This window comes from Mytilus galloprovincialis, chromosome 1 (assembly GCF_965363235.1).
Source record: "Mytilus galloprovincialis chromosome 1, xbMytGall1.hap1.1, whole genome shotgun sequence".
Taxonomy (NCBI): domain Eukaryota; kingdom Metazoa; phylum Mollusca; class Bivalvia; order Mytilida; family Mytilidae; genus Mytilus; species Mytilus galloprovincialis.
The window spans coordinates 125,287,239-125,308,730 of record NC_134838.1 but is presented as its reverse complement, the minus strand read 5'-3'; the positions used below and the strand labels follow the sequence as shown (position 1 = coordinate 125,308,730).

General features: G+C 30.2%; 1 protein-coding gene across 1 annotated transcript; it reads right to left on the bottom strand.

Moving 5' to 3' along the window:
- Nucleotides 1–1,105: 1,105 nt before the first annotated feature.
- Nucleotides 1,106–20,650, bottom strand: LOC143057304 (serine palmitoyltransferase 1-like). Its single transcript, XM_076230604.1, has 16 exons — nt 20,515–20,650; nt 19,116–19,220; nt 17,010–17,113; nt 16,328–16,421; nt 15,846–15,918; nt 15,318–15,450; nt 12,772–12,901; nt 12,543–12,632; nt 11,832–11,939; nt 11,102–11,197; nt 10,045–10,141; nt 9,710–9,764; nt 7,757–7,874; nt 7,278–7,351; nt 4,361–4,456; nt 1,106–3,831 (listed from the first exon to the last, which is right to left on the bottom strand). The coding sequence occupies exons 1-15, from the start codon at nt 20,596–20,598 to the stop codon at nt 4,366–4,368; spliced, it is 1,452 nt and encodes a 483-aa protein (XP_076086719.1). The 5' UTR covers nt 20,599–20,650; the 3' UTR covers nt 1,106–3,831; nt 4,361–4,365.
- Between the last annotated feature and the right edge of the window lie 842 nt (nt 20,651–21,492).

Sequence of the window (21,492 nt, the reverse complement as noted above, 5' to 3'; positions counted from 1 at the left end):
ATTTTTCAAAACAGGGCATTGAAAATGCACTTTTTCAACGTAAACAAATTAAAAACTTATTTTATTGAAATGTTGATTCTTTCTTGATTGCAAAAATATATATTCACTTCTAATAAAAATTCAAATGACTAAATTAGACATAATGACTGATGGGGAATAAACTAATAAACAACGGTTTGTTGTAATCAAAAGTTTTAAAATTTAAAACTGTTTCAAGCCATTCCTGATAAAAAAAAGTGAACAAATCTAAATTGTTGATTAATTACAGATGATTATTAGAAATTTATCAAGTAAATTATAGGCCTTACTTGAATACTTTTTATATATTCATATTTTATTTTTTTTAAAGATCTTGTTAATCCATTAATCATTTATCTTTCAGATATAATTAACAGAATCACTTTATGTAATGTAGATCAAAAGTAATAGGCAATAAATAAATCTATCATCCTTATATATATCAAACACCTAATATATACATTTGTGTATTCAATTATGAGGTCAAATATTTGTATATTAAGATGTATATTGTATAATTATGTAAGACTGAGGTTGATAAGTAATGTGGTCAACTTGATTGACAGTTTAGGAGGTGGGGCATTGTAATTAAAGGTCTACCTTGTCTCTGATTGTTTAGTGATAATGACAGTTGTCAATCATACTAGAATTGTATCAATACCTAATTTTCAATTACCTAATCAAAATGTTTAAAAAAAAAAGCCTGCACATCAACACAACTTAATGACATACATTCTTGAATGAACTGCTCCAATAATATACCCATTTTTTCAGTTTATATGTGTATTATGTGCACATACATGAGAACCATAGGGAACTATATTTCAGTGTGAATACATTTAGTAACAGTAGCTAACCTGTCATGTTGTTAGGGAGGCTGGTGCCTTAGTAAAGATTTAAAAACAAGTTCTAATCTTTCCAAAAAAGGTAATTATATCAACAGCATAAACAGTACCAATTTAACTGCACCAGATGACATTTCAGCAAATAATGTTGGTAACCAAAATATTTGTAATATGACTTCGGTCTGTAAACCCAGTTTATCCAGAAACTAGACAATGGTCTTATAAGAGACAACAAAAATATAAACAGTTCATGAACTACAAAATAGTTTATCTTTAAAATCAGTGTGTTCTAGTGAAGTTAAAGCATTACATGATATATTAACATAACATTCTTGATATTACACACAGTTCATTTATATTGACAACTTCACACTTCACATAAATGTAATTATCACAATATGTTATAGTTTTCAGAACAGCAATGACTAAATTACAATTTCACTTCAACAATGAAGCAAAAGAAACATCATAACTGCTAAAGAAATAAATACAGTTTTTTTTTCTTCTTCAAATTTATTAAAACAAGGTCTGTGATACATTAATGCTTCTAGCCCTTTTTGATTTGAAGCATTCAAGTTTGATAAAACAAGAACTTTTGTTTCCACTTTTAATTCTTTTAAAATTGAGTTAATATACATTTTAATATAATAATGGTTAAAACAGTACATTCAAAAACAGAAGGTGTAAAATTTCTAATAAAGTATGACTTCTATTAAAAAAAAAAAATTCCATGCCATGCTCTACTTATTTTAACATGAGTAGCCATTATATTTTCTAATGTCTTTACATCAAATATTACAGTGGTGTAAAATGTTGATAAATGTAATGCCTTCTCATATTAAAATGAACATAGAGCATGGCATGATAGAATTATTTAGATTCTGATAAGTAATTCATAATTATTAAAACATAGCACAATAACTAGAACATGGAAAAGGTATGTTTAGAACACATGAACTGATTTTTATGATCCCATCAGTGTTTAAAAATTACATTCATAGACTTTAATAAATTTATACTTTGTTATATTAGATTTTCCTTACTGTACTGCAATTTTAAATAAATTTCTGTCTAGTTTGATCTGTACATTTAAAATATTTAAAATGTTTGATTCATGATTATCATTTAAAATCCTCAAAACAATCCTTGCAATTCACTTTTCAATTATAATCATAGGATCATTTTTAATTCAAAGTTAATCAATAACCGTTTTTCTTTGAAAATCCAGTTAAAAATAAATTTAAACAACAACAAACAAAAATCATTTCCTATGTTTTAATGTCATAAAAGTATATTAACAAAAATTCTGAGTGAAAGTTGAGAGAAAATTTGATTTCAAAATCACAACTTCACAAATGTATTCACTAACACAACTACTTTACAGATGTTGACGGAATAAATAATGACAACTATTTACACTACTTGTAATATAAAAACGTATAAAAATATAAATGAACAGTTAAGTATAAAAAGATGGAGTTACTATCTCCATTTATATTCTTTAATAAACTTTGCTAAGAAGAACTGTACATAACATTTGATTTAAGTAAGAAAGAAACAATGGATGACAATCAAAGAATTATGTGTGTGTTTCAAATACTTATTTTATTCATCAGATGGCTTTAAGATTGAAAGAAAAACATTTAACAAAATTTACATTACTGAATATATTTACATAAAAACAAGCATTTAAAGTGCAAGAAGTGCCCATACTATGACCATTCTTTTAAAAAAAAAATGTTATATTCTAGAGGAATTTAAAACGCAAATAATTTCAAAATATAATAACTTAAAAAACAATATGAAAGGGAAGTAGCCTGTTATACACAGTGTAAATGAAGGGGTAATTTGAATAAAAAAACTCATATGCAAACCTATTACTGGAATTAAATTTATACATTATTTACCTTTAAAAATCATAAGCTTTAATTTATCATTCAATAAATTACACATGCAGACCCATCTATTGCAAAAATAAAAACATAGGGTCTTGTTTACAAATATTGTAGATTCACATTAAATTCCTACACTGACCCCCATTTCTTTTCAACCTTGTTATACAAAAAAACTTATTGGATCTAGCTTTAATTCAAAAATGTTTTTTTAACCCTAGTTTTAATTCATCTAATGGAAAATATCTATTACAAACTAGCCCTACCATTCAGTTGAGCACAGGACTTTAGAGTTTTCTTGAAAGCTCTCCCCCAAAAGGATTGTATGTTATGATGTATATTAATTTACTGAATTTACCCTTGAAAACACACATTTATCACAACACAGGGAGGTAACCCTGTATACACAGAGTAATGAAAAAAACCAATAACACAACTCACATTTATCTATACAAAGGGAGGTAACCCTGTATACACAGGGAAGAATCCAATAACACAACACACATTTTTCAATACAAATTTCAATCAATTTTAAAACTAAAGCATTTAATAAACTCAGCAAAAATATCAAAATAACACTAATAACAAAACAGTCACTGAGAGAACTCTTTTCTTTATGAAAATGTGTGATATAAAGTTATATGATAGTGAATTATAAAACGATTATTATGTAAATGACCCTTTTTGATCAATTGATAACAATATAGCATGACAGAATATGATGTGGAACAAAAGAATGAATCTGCATAGAATACTGTAAAATAACACAAATGGTTTAAAAAAAGACACCCTTATAAAAGTAAATCAATTGTGGTTTTCAATAGTTCTTAATAAGTCTAATTCATCTAAAACACAATGCACCTCAATTTTAGAATGAGTTTTTTAATGTTGGAGCTTGTTAATGTGTTATGCTTTGTCTCACACAAAACTTCTTCAAAATGCAGTTATATTTATGGAAATAGGCACTTGTTCCAAGTTACACTCTCAGATTTATCATTCCTGTCTATAGTAATATCATATAAATGTCTATAAACAATATTTGTTGTTCTTGGTCTTTCACTCTGTTTCACTTTTATCTACAAAACAATATTTTTTTTATACATAATGTAATGGCAAAGAGCATTAAATTATTTATGCTAAATTAAATAGTGTTTGTTTTCAAAGGCATTTCTATCATCTAGAACAAGAAGAAAGAAAGTTACACTGAAATGATTGCTATACTATTTTTTCTGGATAGAAGGTGGCTTACACAGCTGTAATTTAAAGATGATCTATTGGAGAAAAGGAAAAAAAACTATAGAAGACTATGAAAATGGTTTCTCACAACCAATTAACCACCATCTTTTGCAACATGTCTTTTTAATCTTAGTTTAGTTATATTTTCACTAAAGGAAAAGGATATTCTTGTCTGTAACTGATAAGAAAGGATTTCATTATTGAATACTGTTTCTCTGGTTCATATTTTAAAACAATGTGCTTTTTTGTCAAGTTTGACAGCTTCAAGTCTGGTTTTGTCAGAGTTATAATGAAGAAAAGATTGATTTTGTACAGTGAGTAAAGAAAACTTTCAACTAATAATAAGTTAATAACTAAAGTTTATCTTACCCTAATCATAAAACAGATCTGCATGCATTGGTGAAAACATCCACAACACGGTTTATTTCATTTTCTGTCAGCTGACAATTTACAGCAATTCTAATACTGAAACAGATAACAAGGAACTACAATTATTGAACTATTTCTCATAGCTATTAGGTTAGAGTAATTAGTACTACAATAAAAAAAACAGTAAGTTTACCAACATTTTCAATTTACTGAACACTTATAAATTTCTTTTTAATTCTGGATTTTAATGACTATCCTTTGAAATTACCAGAAAAAGGACCTTGTACTTCTTTGAAATTATAAGACCTAAAAATTCTCTATTACTTCATAAAACAAAGAAATTTCTTGGCTTGGGAGGATACATGTATTAAACTCCAAGCAAATGAAGTAGAAACCAGATGCTCCGCAGGGCGCAGCTTTATACGACCGCAGAGGTTGAACCCTGAACACTTGGGGCAAGTATGGACACAACATTTAAGCTTGATACAGCTCTGAATTTGGATTGTGATTAAATAGTTGACACAACATAGGTTTCTGACACAGAATAAATGTGGTCTAAGAACTTAAACTTAAAAACTTAAAATTTTTAAATAGATGCAGCATATTGAAGAACCCCGTATATTCAATTTTTGTTGAAATCAAACAAAGTTTAATTTTGGACCCTGATTTGGACCAACTTGAAAACTGGGCCAATTATCAAAAATCTAAGTACATGTTTAGATTCAGCATATCAAAGAACCCCAAGAAGTCAATTTTTGTTAAAATCAAACTAAGTTTAATTTTGGACCCTTTGGACCTTAATCCAAAACAATTTGAAAACAGGACCAAAAATTAAAAATCTACATACACAGTTAGATTTGGCATATCAAAGAACCCCAATAATTCATTTTTTGATAAAATCAAACAAAGTTTAATTTGGCCCCTTTTGGCCCCTAATTACTAAACCAAATCTCCCAAAATCAATCCCAACCTTCCTTTTGTGGTCATAAACCTTGTGTTAAAATTTCATAGATTTCTATTAACTTATACTAAAGTAATTGTGCAATAACCAAGAAAAACGCTTATTTGGGACCTGTTTTTGGCCCCTAATTCCTAAACTGTTGGGACCAAAACTCCAAAAATTAATTCCAAGCTTCCTTTTACTGTCATAAACCTTACGTTAAAATGTCATAGATTTCCGTTTACTTATAAATACTAAAGTTATTGTGCGAAAACCAAGAAAATGCTTATTTGGGCCCTTTTTGGCCCCTAATTCCTAAACTGTTGGGACCAAAACTCCCAAAATCAATCCCAACCTTCCTTTTATGGTCATAAACCTTAATTATAGTGTTTAAATTTCATAGATTTCTATTTACTTATATACCAAAAGTTATAGTGCAACCAAATGCTCCGCAGGGCGCAGCTTTATACGACTGCAGAGGTTGAACACAGCATAGGTTTCTGACACAGAATGAATGTGGTCTAACGAACTTAAAATATTTTTTTTGCCTTTGAGCAATTCACTATGCTGTTGAATATTAATCCTCTCAAAAAAATGTTTGAAGAAATTTTCTTTTTATTTATGAAATCTGAAATGAGAAAAATTTAACCCCCCCCCCCCCCCCCCCCCAATTTTTTTTTCACATCCCCCTTTCCCTTTTTCCAAAACTGATCTCAATTCCAATTTCTAATGGAGTTTGCAATAATAACTACTCATTTAAATACATCATAAAATATTAAAATGTAAAATAAAGTGCTTGTTATCACTGAATGGTAAATATTGTTTTAATTTATCAGTTGGTAGTAAAAGAAAAGAAAGATATCTCCAATTGAAAATTTCTTGCTATTGCACAATATTGTGCAATTGAAAATATTTGCTATTGCACAATATTGTGCAATTAGATATTTCTTGCTATTGCGCAATACTGTGCAATTGAAAATATTTGCTATTGCACAATACTGTGCAATTGAAGATTTCTTGCTATTGCTGAATACTGTGCAATTGAAAATTTCTTGCTATTGCACAATACTTAATATAATAATTTTGGATCCTGATTTGAACCAACTTGAAAACTGGGCCCATAATCAAAAATCTAAGTACATGTTTAGATTTAGCATATCAAAAAAGCCCAAGAATTCAATTTATGTTAAAATCAAACTTAGTTTAATTTTGGACCCTTTGGACCTTAATGTAGACCAATTTGAAAACGGGACCAAAAATTAAGAATCTACATACACAGTTAGATTCGGCATATCAAAGAACCCCAATTATTCAATTTTTGATGGAATCAAACAAAGTTCAATTTTGGACCCTTTGGGTCCCTTATTCCTAAACTGTTGGGACCAAAACTCCCAAAATCAAACCCAACCTTCCTTTTATGGTGCAAAAACCAAGAATAATGCTTATTTGGGCCCCTTTTTGGCCCCTAATTCCTAAACTGTTGGAACCAAAACTTCCAAAATCAATCCCAACCTTCCTTTTGTGGTAATAAACCTTGTGTAAAAATTTCATAGATTTCTATTTACTTAAACTTAAGTTATAGTGCAAAAAACAAGAAAATGCTTATTTGGGCCCCTAATTCCTAAAATGTTGGGACCAAAACTTCCAAAATCAATCCCAACCTTCCTTTTGTAGTCATAAACCTAGTGTTAAAATTTCATAGATTTCTATTCACTTTTACTAAAGTTAGAGTGCGAAAACTAAAAGTATTCAGACGACGACGACGACTACGCAGACGACAACGTCATACCAATATACGACCAAAAGATTTTCAATTTTGCGGCCATATAAAAATTAGGACAGCAACCCATCAGTGTCTGTTTTTTTCTCTCATCATGTTTATATCTGTACCTACATAATCTCTTGTGTGTAACCAGAATGAGTGAAAACATTTCTTGTGTGTAACCAGAATGGGTGAAAACATTTAACAGGACATACCTTGGTGGTGGTAATTTGTGTTCTTCTTTCTCTAAATATCTGGCTAAAACTATGGCAATACCATTCTCCATAGCCTGGTAATATAACAAACAACATTATATGATGTCTTTACTTTTACAACATATATAAACACTGAAAACCTTTGAGTAGTGTCATTTCATGCAAGTCAATCATTATTTTGTTGGTTACATGTAATTGTGTATGCATTGTTGAGCATAATACTTAAATATATTGACAATTTGGGTAATTTTTTAGTAATTTGTAATTCTATGAGAAACCTGAAAAATCAATCTGATCACAAATTAAAACAGGAGATGCACAATCAATCAATCAATAATAATTACACAATATATATAGAAATTCAGCACAGTTTTTCAAAGTACCTATCTTAACAGTAAAACACATTTGAAAAAACAATCTTTTGTAACAGACAGACAGTATACCAATCTGTCTTGCCAAATATAATGTAATGAACTTACCTGATCAGCAATCCTCTGTAAAGTTTGCATGTCTAACTCTCTGTTATCACTAATTTCTGCTAATCTGACATGTTTAATAGGAGCTAAAGGATCTCCCATTACTTCTACACCCGATATCCTGTAAGGAAAAGTTCACAGCTATATCCTGTGTCAGTATCTCCATATTCAATTCATCATAATATTTAAAATTATGTTTAGAAGTAAAATGTATTTAATATGTCCTGAATAATTTTAATTTTGATTACAATGGTCAGTATTTTTACACAATATTTGTTATTTTTTGTTTTTATATAAGAATATGAATAAAATACACCATTTTCAAGAGTGCAATCTTTCATTGACATATTATATGATAAGAAGAAGGGATATGAGGGTAGAAGTATATATAAGTAATGTATCTATACTATTAAACGAGAAGACCTCATTTTGTGTGTCCCTTCTCTTCCTTCCACGATCAATTAATCATCATGCCTCTGTAACATGCATAGTCACATTTGTCATCCATTCTTATGATTGTTCAGATTGAGATATATTTGGAGAAAAACGACAAAAAAGGAGTCCGGATATTGATTCCGACATCAGACTGACTTTTAGTCATAGATAAGACTTCCGGTTTGAAACATCCACAAGTACAACCAATCGTATGATAGATAACAAAAATGAAAAATAGAAACGCCAATCAGAGCGTTCTCCATTACATGGTGTTTAGATCTCAAGAACCACAACTATTATATCTCCTTAGACAGGACAATTATTTTTCGAGTTTATCTACACGTAAACTACGATTATACTACTTTAATATATAGAGACTCTCTGTATTCTGTCTACTGTTTTCTTTGAAATGTTTACTATTTAAAAGGGGTCATACCAGTTGTATATAATTGAAATAAGTAAAATATGTGGAAACAAGAATGTGTCTGTAGTACACGGATGCCACATCGGCACTATATTTACTGAGTTTCGAGTTGATTGGACTTCAACTTCATCAAAAAATACCTCGACCAAAAACTTTCACCTGAAGCGGGACAGACAGATGGACGAACGAACGAACGCACGGATGCACAGACTAGAAAACATAATGCCCATAAATGGGGCATACCGTAAATTTATTGCTGAAAGTGAAAGTAGTGATTTGGCAAAAATGAAAGTAGGGTAGAGATTAGAGGGAGGCAGGACCTTTTTCGGGACGTCGGAATCGATTGTTTTAAAGCTCGGGATTTGGGGATTGATCCTTACGGGATTTCGGGATATGAATTTCTTTAAATTCTGCATCTCGGGTTTCATGTTTTTAAGCCCGGGATTTCGGGATCAGGACCCCTCCGACCACCCCTCAAATTAGCTTAGTCGGTCTTAATCATTTATACAAGATTCATATCCTACCATTGGCATGTTAATAAGGCTCTCAAAAGAAAATGGATTGTCTTAGAAGTATATTTTATTAGACTAATAATGGTCTTTATATAAGGAGTTACATTTATTTCATGTTTGAAGCGGTGCAAATTTTAAATTTAATTTGACTTTTACCAAAAGATGCATTGTAGCAAAGGAGAAGAATAATTGTGGTCTGAGGCCAGAAACACGAAAATAATTGAATTTAACAGAAAGGAAACAAATATCCGACTTTGGAAAAAGGTGTCTTTTATGAAATTCTCCATACATAATATCTTTTCCAAAAAATCATCCTACAACAGTTCACAAGCTGTATATGCCCGCGATTTTGCGGGTGTGTTCTAGTTGTATAATAAATGAAGAGACAATTTGATCTCCAAATATTGAAGGTGGTTGAATGCCTGATCAGCACACATGGGATATATTACAGTAAGAACAAATTTGGTAAAAATATTACATTTAAAATATGAAAATAAAATTGTGTGTTGATAAAGGGAAAACAATAACATTAAAAATAGCTGACATAAAACACAAAAATTAAATGTTTGTATATCGTAGACTTACATTGACAAACCATCATACATCTTTCTACAATTTTCTCTAAGTCTTTGTAAAATACCTGAAATAAAAAATATTTTTAATTAGGATATCATTTCTAAAATTTCATCAATACTTGTTATTACTACCTTTTCCTAAATATACAAAGGTTAAAATATTTCTACAGTTATGTAAGATTATTGTTAAAATCTATTCTGATGAGAAATTTTTATTTGCATGTTCCTTATTCAAAAATTTCATCTGATCAAATATATCTTGCAAACAATTAATCTTTTCTATAAGTCCATATCATTTATTCTTTTTTATAAATAAAAATCTATATGACATTAATGAAGACTTACTGGAATCATTCTGCATAATGTTGAGAGCCTCTATAGCAGCCGTGGCTAACATTGGAGGAAGTGAGGCTGAGAAACAGTAACCTAAACCAGATAATCTCTAAAACAGAAACAAAATGTTATGTTACAACACTGGTAGAAAGGGGTGGTAATAAGACAGAGAAACAGTAACCTAAACCAGATAATTTCTAAAACAGAACAATATGTTATGTTACAACAGGGATAGAAAAGGGAGGTAATAAGGCAGTAATCTAAACCCGATAATCTCTAAAACAGAAACAATACGTTATGCTACAAGGAAACAAAGGGGAGGTAATAAGACAGGAACAGTGACCTAAACCAGATAATCTCTAAAATAGAAACAATATGTTATGTTACAACAGGGATAGAAAGGGGAGGTAATAAGGCAGTAATCTACACCAGATAATCTCTAAAAACAAATAAATCATATTAACAATAGGGAGGTAATGACACAGTAACCTAAACCAGATAATCTCTAAAACAGAAACAATATGTTATGTTACAACAGGGGTAGAAAGGGGAGGTTATTAGACAGAGAAACAGTAACCTGAACCAGATAATCTCTAAAATAGAAACAATATGTTATGTTACAACAGGGGTAGAAAGGGGAGGTAATAAGGCAGTAACCTCAACCAGATAATCTCTTAAAACAGAAACAATATGCTATGTTACAACAGGGGTAGAAAGGGGAGGTAATAAGGCAGTAACCTCAACCAGATAATCTTTAAAACAGAAACAATATATTATATTACAACAGGTACAAAAAGGGGAGGTAATAAGAATGAGAACCAGTTACCTACACTAGATAATCTTTAAATCAAAAACGGTATATTATGCTACAACAGGTACAAAAAGGGGAGGTAATAAGAATGAGAACCAGTTACCTACACTAGATAATCTTTAAATCAAAAACGGTATATTATGCTACAACAGGGACAAAAAAGGGAGGTAATAAGACTGAGAACCAGTTACTTAAACCTGATAATCATTAAAACAGAAACAATATGAATTTGTTATTATTATCTTTTAAAATTCCTACCTGATGATCTATGACATATTTTCTACCACAACAGAAGCCTCCAGTGCTGCCAATACTATTCTCCAATGAAGCTGCTATCAAATCGACTTCATCTACCTATAATACAAATCAACATTATACACGTTTTACAGAAGCCTCCAGTGCTGCCAATACTATTCTCCAATGAAGCTGCTATCAAATCTACTCCATCTACCTTTAATACAAATCAACATTATACACGTTTTACAGAAGCCTCCAGTGCTGCCAATACTATTCTCCAATGAAGCTGCTATCAAATCTACTCCATCTACCTTTAATACAAATCAACATTATACATGTTTTATAGAAGCCTCCAGTGCTGCCAATACTATTCTCCAATGAAGCTGCTATCAAATCTACTCCATCTACCTATAATACAAATCAACATTATACACGTTTTACAGAAGCTTCCAGTGCTGCCAATACTATTCTCCAATGAAGCTGCTATCAAATCTACTTTGTCTACCTATAATACAAATCAACATTATACACGTTTCTAGAGCAGCCCAAACTTTAGTGCATCAATAAACTTCTGTTTAATTTACAATAGGCTCAAACTTTGCTTAACCACATGCAAAAGGTCTTGTGGTAACCTGAAGATTTGTCTTCACTTTAATGTCATAGAGAATAGTTTGTGGTAGATATATATCTTACTGGCAATCTCATTTTCAAAGGACGTGTATGTGAACCTGGGTGATGATATAATACTTACTGATATATTATAGTGTTCTGTAACTCCCCTTCCATTGGCCCCAAGAACACCAAGTGAAAAGCTTTCTTCCATAAACAGTCTCAATTTGTACTTCCACTTTAGTTCAACCTATTAATAAAAATGTCTTTTAAAATGTTATCCTACATTTGACTTAAATTACTTATATTCATACTGCAAGATATAAACTTTAAAACTTATAATAACATTCAATGTTTTAAAAATTAAATACATTGCTATTCTATGGTGTATAATTGTATCACTTAAATTTCACATTTTGAATTTTAATATATAAGCATGCTAAATCTCATACTGTAAATTCAGAAGTTTTTGCGATGTTTTTATTATTGCGTAAAATGCAACAGGTTTATAATCGCAATAATTAAAACTGCATTTTGAATTTGTTTGTATAACCTAAACATGATTTTTCTCATTATCGCAGAAATTAAAATCGCATTTGAGTCTAAAATGTCAAAATCGCAATAATAAATGCACACAATAATTTCTGTATTTACAGTAATAAGTTACTTCTGATAGACATTCTACAATTTATTTATGTAAAATGAGACTACAATTCAATAATTCTCCATAACTCCTCGGTTTTTATTGCTTTGAGGTAATGCCTTTTTATCCATGTTAAAAAATCACAATATTTTTCAAAGAATATATGTTAGAAATTATTGAGGTTAGTAATGAAATAATAAATATACTTACAATTTTAGGAAGTGGACAGATATCACCATGGTTAAAGTATAATCCTTCTACCACCACAAATCTCCTCGTTACTTTGGCTTTTTTGGGATTCTATGTAATATAAACATATTAATCAGTGATTTAAATATTTATTGCATTATATGCTGAAATCTCAAAATAGTTGATGTAAACTTGAGAGAGGAAATGGAAGATTTTTTTTTTTTAAATATCTTCTAGAATATCAGCGTACCTTTTTATCTTCATCCTGTTGAATCAGTAATAATCTTTCTAAATCCTCCATATCATTGTGTTTAAACCATTTAATTCTGCTTCTAGAGGCTACCAAACCTTTCTGTATAGAGAAACAAACACCCTCATCCCTGTAAAAATACAATATAATAATCATATATATGTAACACTCAGAAACGTGTCCTTCCCCTCAAACGTGTCCGATTCCCCCAAACATGTCTAGTTGAAAACTGCGCCAAAGCGTGTCATTTGTATAAACTCCCAAACGTGTCCATTTCTCAACTAACCCCCAAACGTGTCCAATCCCCAAAACGTGTCCATATCAAGCGTTATTTGGTTATTGCTATTTCATTAACGTATACTAATTTTACCATTTCATTAAAAATATACATAAGCACGTTAGTACTTTTTCAAAACGGAAGAATTAAACTGGCTTAAAGTGGGGGCGTCATTTCGGCTATTTCGTTTGTAAATTGTAAGCAAACATGTTGAGTTAAACAGTACAGTTAACGGGTCAAAGGGTCCCTTTCTCTGCGTGTTAAAACTTTAATGTTCTCTCTAATTATGCATGAAATACTGACAACTGGACAATTCGCAATCAACAGTCTAAAGTTAATTTATTCAGTAGAACTGAAAAAAACATTAAAACTTGTATGTTTTCTCTAATTTGCATGAAATACTTGCAACTGGACAATATGCAACCAGCAGTCTAGAGTTTATCTTAACAAAAGAACAGTAAAAACATTAAAACATGTATGTTAAAATGTAAAAAAAAAAAAAAAAAAAAAAAAAAAAACAGGTAGCCTATGTTCTCTCTAAATAGAACTGCAAAAACATTAAAACTTGTATGTTCTCTCTAAATATGCATGACATACTTGCAACTGGACAATACACGATCATCAGTTTAAAGTTTAGTTTAAAGTTAATGTGTACAGTACAACTGTAAAAACATTAAAACTTGCAAAACTATTGTGCGCTCTAAATATGCATAAAGTACTTGCAACTGGACAATACGTAATCAACATTCTAAAGTTTATTTATACACTACAAAATAAATTTGCATTTAAAACCGGCGTTGATCACATAACAGTAATATTCATAAAAAAAAAAGAATCTATAAAACTTATGCATGAAATATTTGGCACTGGACGTTATGTTTCTTATCGTGTGTCTTTAGTGATGGTGGAAACCTAAAATTTATTAAAAACCCGGATAACAAGTTTATAATTTGATGGGCTTTTGAAATACACACAAACTATTGACAAAAGTAAAAAAAATACTGTTAAAACCCCGCCATGCAATATTCGGATAAATATAAAAGGCATCATCGGAGTTTATAAGTACAAAATAACAAAGTTAACGATTAATTCAACTCCAGAACTATGTGTATGTTCGCTCTAAACGAATATGAAATACTTGCAACTGGACAATAAACAACTGCAGTCAAAGTTACTTAATAATAACAGATTAATTTTGCAATTATTATAATCATTAAAAACCTACATCGAACTAACTTAATCTGATAAATAACATCTTCATCACGTGTGTCTCCCATCATAGAATTGCCGTAAACGTTATCAGCGATTTTATTTAAGAGATACATGTAAAAGCGCTAAAAGACGTGTAACGTTTTGGCGTTAAATATTGGACACGTTTTGGCGAATAACAATTATCAGACACGTTTGGGGGTTATGAAATCGGACACGTTTGGGAAATATTGTACATTTCGGACACGTTTAGGGAGAAAAGACACGTTTGGGAGAATCGGACACGTTTGGGGGGAAGGACACGTTTGGGAGTGTTACATATATAATACATGTAACTCTGCTACCACAATTCACAAAACCTTCATTTTAAAATAAATGTATAGCACCTGTGTAAATATAACAATTTAACTGTATTAAGTAGGTTACTAAATTAAGTGATTTCATACATGATATTTTGAATAGATATTGCAAATATTTAAAATGATGATTTAAGGATTATAAAACTGTTGAATATTGTTGCCTTTCTTACATAAATTTTACTTATAATTATATTTTCATTTGTCATATGTAAGGCCATACCAAATTTGTATCTTGTTCGTCTGAGTTTTTACACCAAATTTTCTGATTTCTTTCTTTTGTTTTTCTTTCGCCCAAAATGTTTTGTTTCAAGTTGTTTGCTGAATCAGTCATCTGTGGTGATAATACGTCTTTCAAAGTACTTTCTTCTTAGTAAAAAGAGGGATGGCATTGTCTATACTTAATTAACATTTGATACACTGTTTGAAAAGTTCATCTCCTTAGAAGAGAGGTTAACGATAAAGCCAGGTAATAAAACTGACATTTGGGAACATCCTGCTATGGTAGCACCCCTCCTAATTCAGTGTGAGTCAGATGGTTCATTTGGGACATCACATTTTCAAGACTGTTTGGTGAGGATGATGGTTTGTATCATATATGGAGAAGTTATGAATTGTAGTTGGTCAGCAAAACATGATTAAAATTTCATAAATGAAAATATCTTTCAAAACATGGCTTATATAATTATAAATTTGAAACTTACACAAATATAACATCTCCCCTCTTTGAGTAAGCAGGGATGGCGCTGGCTATGGTGGCAAAACCATAGGAATATAAAGCTGCTTCTTCACAATACATAAACTTGGCAAACTTCTCTTCTAATTCTAAATGGACATCTGAAAAATAAATCAAAAACTTATAAAATAACAATAGAGAATTAAATTAAAATCATCTGAATATAGTCATAAGATAAGACAAATTTGTCATTTTACTCCTTAATTTAAAATCTAACTGGTGCTACTAAATCTATTCATTCTGAAATTCTTATCACAAAGCTCAGCTATGAAACAATTAAATACAAGGAATATAAATAGAGAAGAATAGTTTAGAAATCAATTGTTTTGATATTCTGATATTCAAAAAGTTCTTTAATCCTTAATACAGGTAATGTGCATTTTTTTTTTTTTTTTGCTTTTAGAAACACCTGCATCTATATGCTATTTGAGATGAAATCTTTTTATCAGCTTCATTTCATTTCTTGAGTGTCAGATTATTGATCAGGAATAATTACCCATAGTTCCATAGAAACCTCTAGGACCACATGATCCTACTCCATATTTTTTCAGTGTCTTAATGGCAGCAGCCTGAAGAATAAAAATATACAGAATTAGTGACAATACATTGGAAACTTTGAAAGTACAAATGTAAAGTAATGGTGTATTTTAGTGAGTCAATATCATCTTTCTGTACAAAATCAATACTTTTCATCTTTCCTTCTGATCCAACAGGAAACACTGAGTTGGTAAATTTATATTTCAACACAAAAGATATTAAATTTCTATAATGGAGTCACTAAATATTTGTTTTTTAGTATCAGCTACAGTATTATTTTAAAAAGCATACCGATTTTCTTTTTCCTATTTTTTTTTATAATTTGAGAAGTTTTTGTTTGTTGGCATTAATAGGCTGTTTCCTGAAACTCGTCAATGTTTATTGGTGTTAGGTACAGTTCTATGGGTCACTTTATGTCATGTTTACAATATTGAAACAAACCTCAACTTCTGCATTTCCTGCCATACCTAAAAAGTTTAGAGTCGCCATGTTTAATGAGGATTTGTTATTTATCATCACATATTTGTCTGGTTTTCTATAAATAAAACAAAAGAAGCAAAAATAATTATTATGACTGACATGCATAAAAATCTAAAGGGTAAAAACCTGTAAAACTTATTTACCTTTAAATATAAAAAAATTTTCCTCCTTACTATATGATTATGAGTTTTGGGGTATGATCTTTTATATGCATTAAAACTGACGATAAACAAAATTACCAATCTATGTCTGAACATTGTCAATTAACAACTATAGCAAATGACATTTGATCACTATGATCACAGTACATCTTTTCTCAACAGCTGATAATCACTGAAGGCTGTAAGTCAAAAATGAATATTGTCTCAAGCTGTCTTTTTCATCCAATGCTTGTATAAAAATGCATTTTTTAAGCACACATGCCGATTTCTTAGAATGAATTGTATACACAATATAGATGTTGTGTGATGGGTTGTCAAATTGATTACTAAGGAAAGATAATACTTTCGTCACAATTAATTTATTACTAAGGAATGATAATACTTTCGTCACAATAAGTCCAACTAAACATCTCTCAGCAGATCACAGAAATTATAGGAGTGATAATAGTCGATAAATATTATAATATCAAAGAAAAACAAACCCAGATATAATATTCTTCTCCATGGCTTGTAGTAATGGATGATTTTCATCTACATCAGGAACCAATGGATCAGGCTGCCATTCTTCAATTAATTCTGCTTTCTCCTAAAACAAAGTAGTTTCTTTTTTAAAAAGCTTGTCAAGTAATTGCAAAATAGATTTCTTTTCATTTTTAAATGAATTTTCTAAGATGCATCTGCAAATGAAATTTTTGAATCCTTATATGGTTTATTAGTTTCTAAGAAATGGGTTGAAATGCCCAAGTGTGCTCCAAATTGAACTTACAGAGACAAACTTAAAACAAACAGTCATTTAATACTAGATGAAGTGCAACATGCTAAAACACCACTTTTTAAGTTTCCATTACAGATTAAAAACAAAAATGTGTCCATAGTACATAGTGTTGTTCCGATGATCGGAATAAATCGGAAATCAGTTGGTTGGGCCTGGCGATGTCGATAATCGATTGGGATTTTGTTCAATCGATTGTCGTTAAAGTTTCCGGACTTTTAGCTTGTCAACTTCCGGTCCGTTTACGGTTTGCATTTTATATGCGCAGTCAAACAAATAATAACAAAAATACAAGTCGATGACAATAACAATGTCAAACATCCTTTAATTACCAATAACCAATTTCCTTCTTTATAAACTTGACAAAAGCATTGACTATACATATTTGCAGATTGAAGGAATGTTATTTAAGATTAATAACTTTGTATAAAATACTTTCCTTCAATACCGGTACTTGTTACGGTATTTACTTGTTACTTGAGAGCGTACAAATCATTCTGATTTTAGACAAAATAATTTATTTGCTTCATTAGAACGTATTGCAAATGGCCTTTTATTAATGTTTTATCCATTTGTAGCATAAAAAACGTCATATTCCTTTCCAAATTGCTTGCCAAACATCGTTTATTTTTGTAAATTTTCCGAAATTTGTCCGCGATTAATAAATATAAAATCGGATACAGTTCAACTATGTAATAATTCCGCATTCTTGCAATTATAAGTTCAGACGCACAAATGACACAATTGACAGAAAATAATGATCACAAAAATGAAAAAAAATGCATTCTACATGAATTAAGACTTTGGCTTAATCCCCTTTGTTTACTGTATATATTATAATGCAAATGCATTGTTTTATTTTTTTCTGTTAATTTTAAATTTCTTAAAGTTAAAAACTTAATATATCTTTTCCTAATTAGAAGCATTCAAATGTTTAAACAGCTATGTTATTGAAATTTCATTGTGAGTTACACCATTGAAATTTAGAAATGTTAGTGTCACTGTTGGTAATTAATGTTGTAATTATGAGATAAAATATCTTTAATATGAATCGTGATTCTTATTAATTCATTGTTTCAACTGCTAAATAAATAATTATCAAAGGTACCAGGATCATAATTTAGTACGCCAGAATATGAAAGGGAAATAAAAGATCATAAATATGAATATATAAACTCTGCAATGATATGGAATATACACATTAGACATGTACAATGAGACTAAATGCATGATTTCATTTAAAACAAAAGGGCAAGGTATTATGAAGCGATTATAACCGATAGTCGGTTGGTTGCTGTCATCCGATTGTAATAGATAATCGGTTGGTAATTTCAACCGATTATCCAACACTAATAGTACATGGATGTCCCACTTGCACTATCATTTTCTATGTTCAGTGGACTGTTAAAGTAGGGTCAAAACTCTAATTTGGCATTAAAATTAGAAAGATTATATAATAGGGAAAATGTGTTCTTAGTTATAAGATGATTGGATTTCATCTTTAACCCCAAGCATGACAGACGGACGCACACAGAACAAAAACATAATGCCACCAGTAAGGGCATGAACAGAATCAGAAAGTATGATAACATTTAAATACCATTTTGGCCAAGATTCTAATCATTAATTAACAGAAGAATCTGTTTTGAAATAACATTTTATCTTATTTATAAAATTGAGAATGGAAATAGGGAATGTGTCAAAGAGACAACAACCCGACCACAGAACAGACAACAGCAGAAGGTCACCAATAGGTCTTCAATGCAGTGACAAACACAGAACCTTGAACAACATCTGTAACTATATTCATTCTTACCTTTTCTGTCAGAACAGATTCTGGACGATATTCTGTAGAAAAGAATATCAGCTTGAAAATCCATATTATTAATAAAGCTTCAAATATCAGGTGGTATGCGGGAGCCTGAAAACAGAAAATAAGTGATGATTTGAGGCTGATGTTTTGTTCTTTCCTCAGCAGGATTCAAACCCTTGCTTCTGTGACATCTTGGCAACACTGCCTGCTGTTTGTCCAGTGCCCTAAACAACTCAACCACATAAGTTATATAAAATATTAACAATGCAGTAAAAACTAAATGAAAAATTTTCATAGATAAATAGCTTCATAGAGCATTAATCAATCCATGTGAAATTTGGTGCAGATAAGAAACTTGTAATATTGAATTTTGCTGCATAATATCTTGCACGTAAAAAAAAAAAAAAAAAAAAAAAAAAAAAAAAAAAAAAAACACCTTTGTTGATTTCGAAAAAAAGATCAGTTTAATGCTGCTACAAGGCAGCACTTGCACCTGAAAAGTGATTAATATAAGTTGCAATAACTTTGTTACCCAATCCATGATAAATAAATATGTTTAAACTTATTACACCCGACATGGATTTTGATAATAACTCTCCGTACAGGTGAAGGGATTTTTGTTTTTATAACTAGCAACCTGCCATCCATAGACGTTAAGTAGAGACTATCATTGTACCGCTAGAATTATACATGTACTTATACACGTAAAAGCAGTCTTAAAGTAACGTCATATGCATGGTATCTACATGTATGTGTAAACGTTGTTGTCACACCATTTTAGTTTTGGCCGGAAGATGCTCAGGAGGGTAAAAAAGGAATATTCAAAATGGCAAATACCACGGCATAGAGGGGAATTTGAAGCAAATTCACTGGCAGTGTTGAAAAACTGGAAAATTCATTTGAAATTAGGATTTTTTTTAAGAATATACAAAAAATACATTGGCAACCAATCAATCTAAACTCAGTATTCTTATATAAGCAATAATAAGGTGTGATTACCATAAATCTGATTTGTGACTTTTTGTGTGGTTTAACTTTCTGTCCGATTATACATTCTTAGATTTCATTAGTGTAATTGTATTAATCTTTGTACTGATTAATTTCCAGTCAAATATGTACATTAGAATGTTATGAACAATTTCACACCCAAGTCTTCACAATTTTGACAATATTCAGTATAAATCTTCTATTTTTCGTTTGCATTACAAACTAGTCAAAATAAACATGATTAATGTGACACCATTACATAATCATTTATGACACAAGTTATGTAGAACATCTGATAATAAATATAATACAACGTTGATCACATCATCAGGTGGCTGCATAGTCATAGAACATGTATTAGTATCAAATCTTAAAAGTTCTTGCTTTAAAAAAAAATCCTTCATAAATGTATTACCTGTAAAAAAGACTCTATCAGCTCGTACATATCACTAGATTTCGGTAAAAAGGAGTTGTTCGTGGCCATGATAATGTCCATCATGTTGTCATGTAGGTATGCCAATCTTCCTCCTCAAGTAAAGTCATGAGGTGTTACGAATAAAATCCCGAAAATATCCGAATAAACTGAAAGATTTGTCTGATAACCAAAATTTAATTGTTGTAAAAATGCACAATTACGAAACCATATTAGGTGTCCAAGTTAGTAAAGCGATTTAGTGATTATTATACACAGATTTGTACTATTTTTTTTGGCAAATATTGTTCATGAAAAAAAAACACTTTATAAATAAAAAAATAAAAAACTATCCGAGATAAAAATTTGAAATAAAATATGAGAAGATAAGTTTTAGAATATGTTTTTAGCTGGGAACAGTACATCTAACACTATATATGTTCCTGGCTTTAAGGAAATAAAAAGTAAAAATAGTGTCACTAAACTTGTTTCTTGCTTCAAGTAAACAAAAAATCTCTATCATTCCAGTACTGATGATAATGATTTTTAATGTAAAAGTTATCTACCAATAAATTGCTTTAAAAAATTAATTCACAAATATTTGGTATTTATTGAAACATTTTTGATTATACAATGAATACTGATTACTTTTTTTCTTTATACAAATAAATCTTCTTACACATAAATTGCAAATCTGTCTCAATTATTTCAGTGATTTATAGATGATTTTTCATAATAACAAAAGTGCACACACTCACATGTCTCGCCTGCTTTACTAACCATTGATATGTTTTAATAGTCCTAAATATAAAGCTGAACTACAACTATCATATACAATAAACAAGGTCCATTAAAATGAGGTCAAGGTCAGATAAATCAAATTTGAAATACCTAAACACCTTGAAAACAATCATTCCTTACACCAAATGTGCATGAACTACTGATTTTTATAGTTCGTTCTTATGTTGTACTGTTATACGA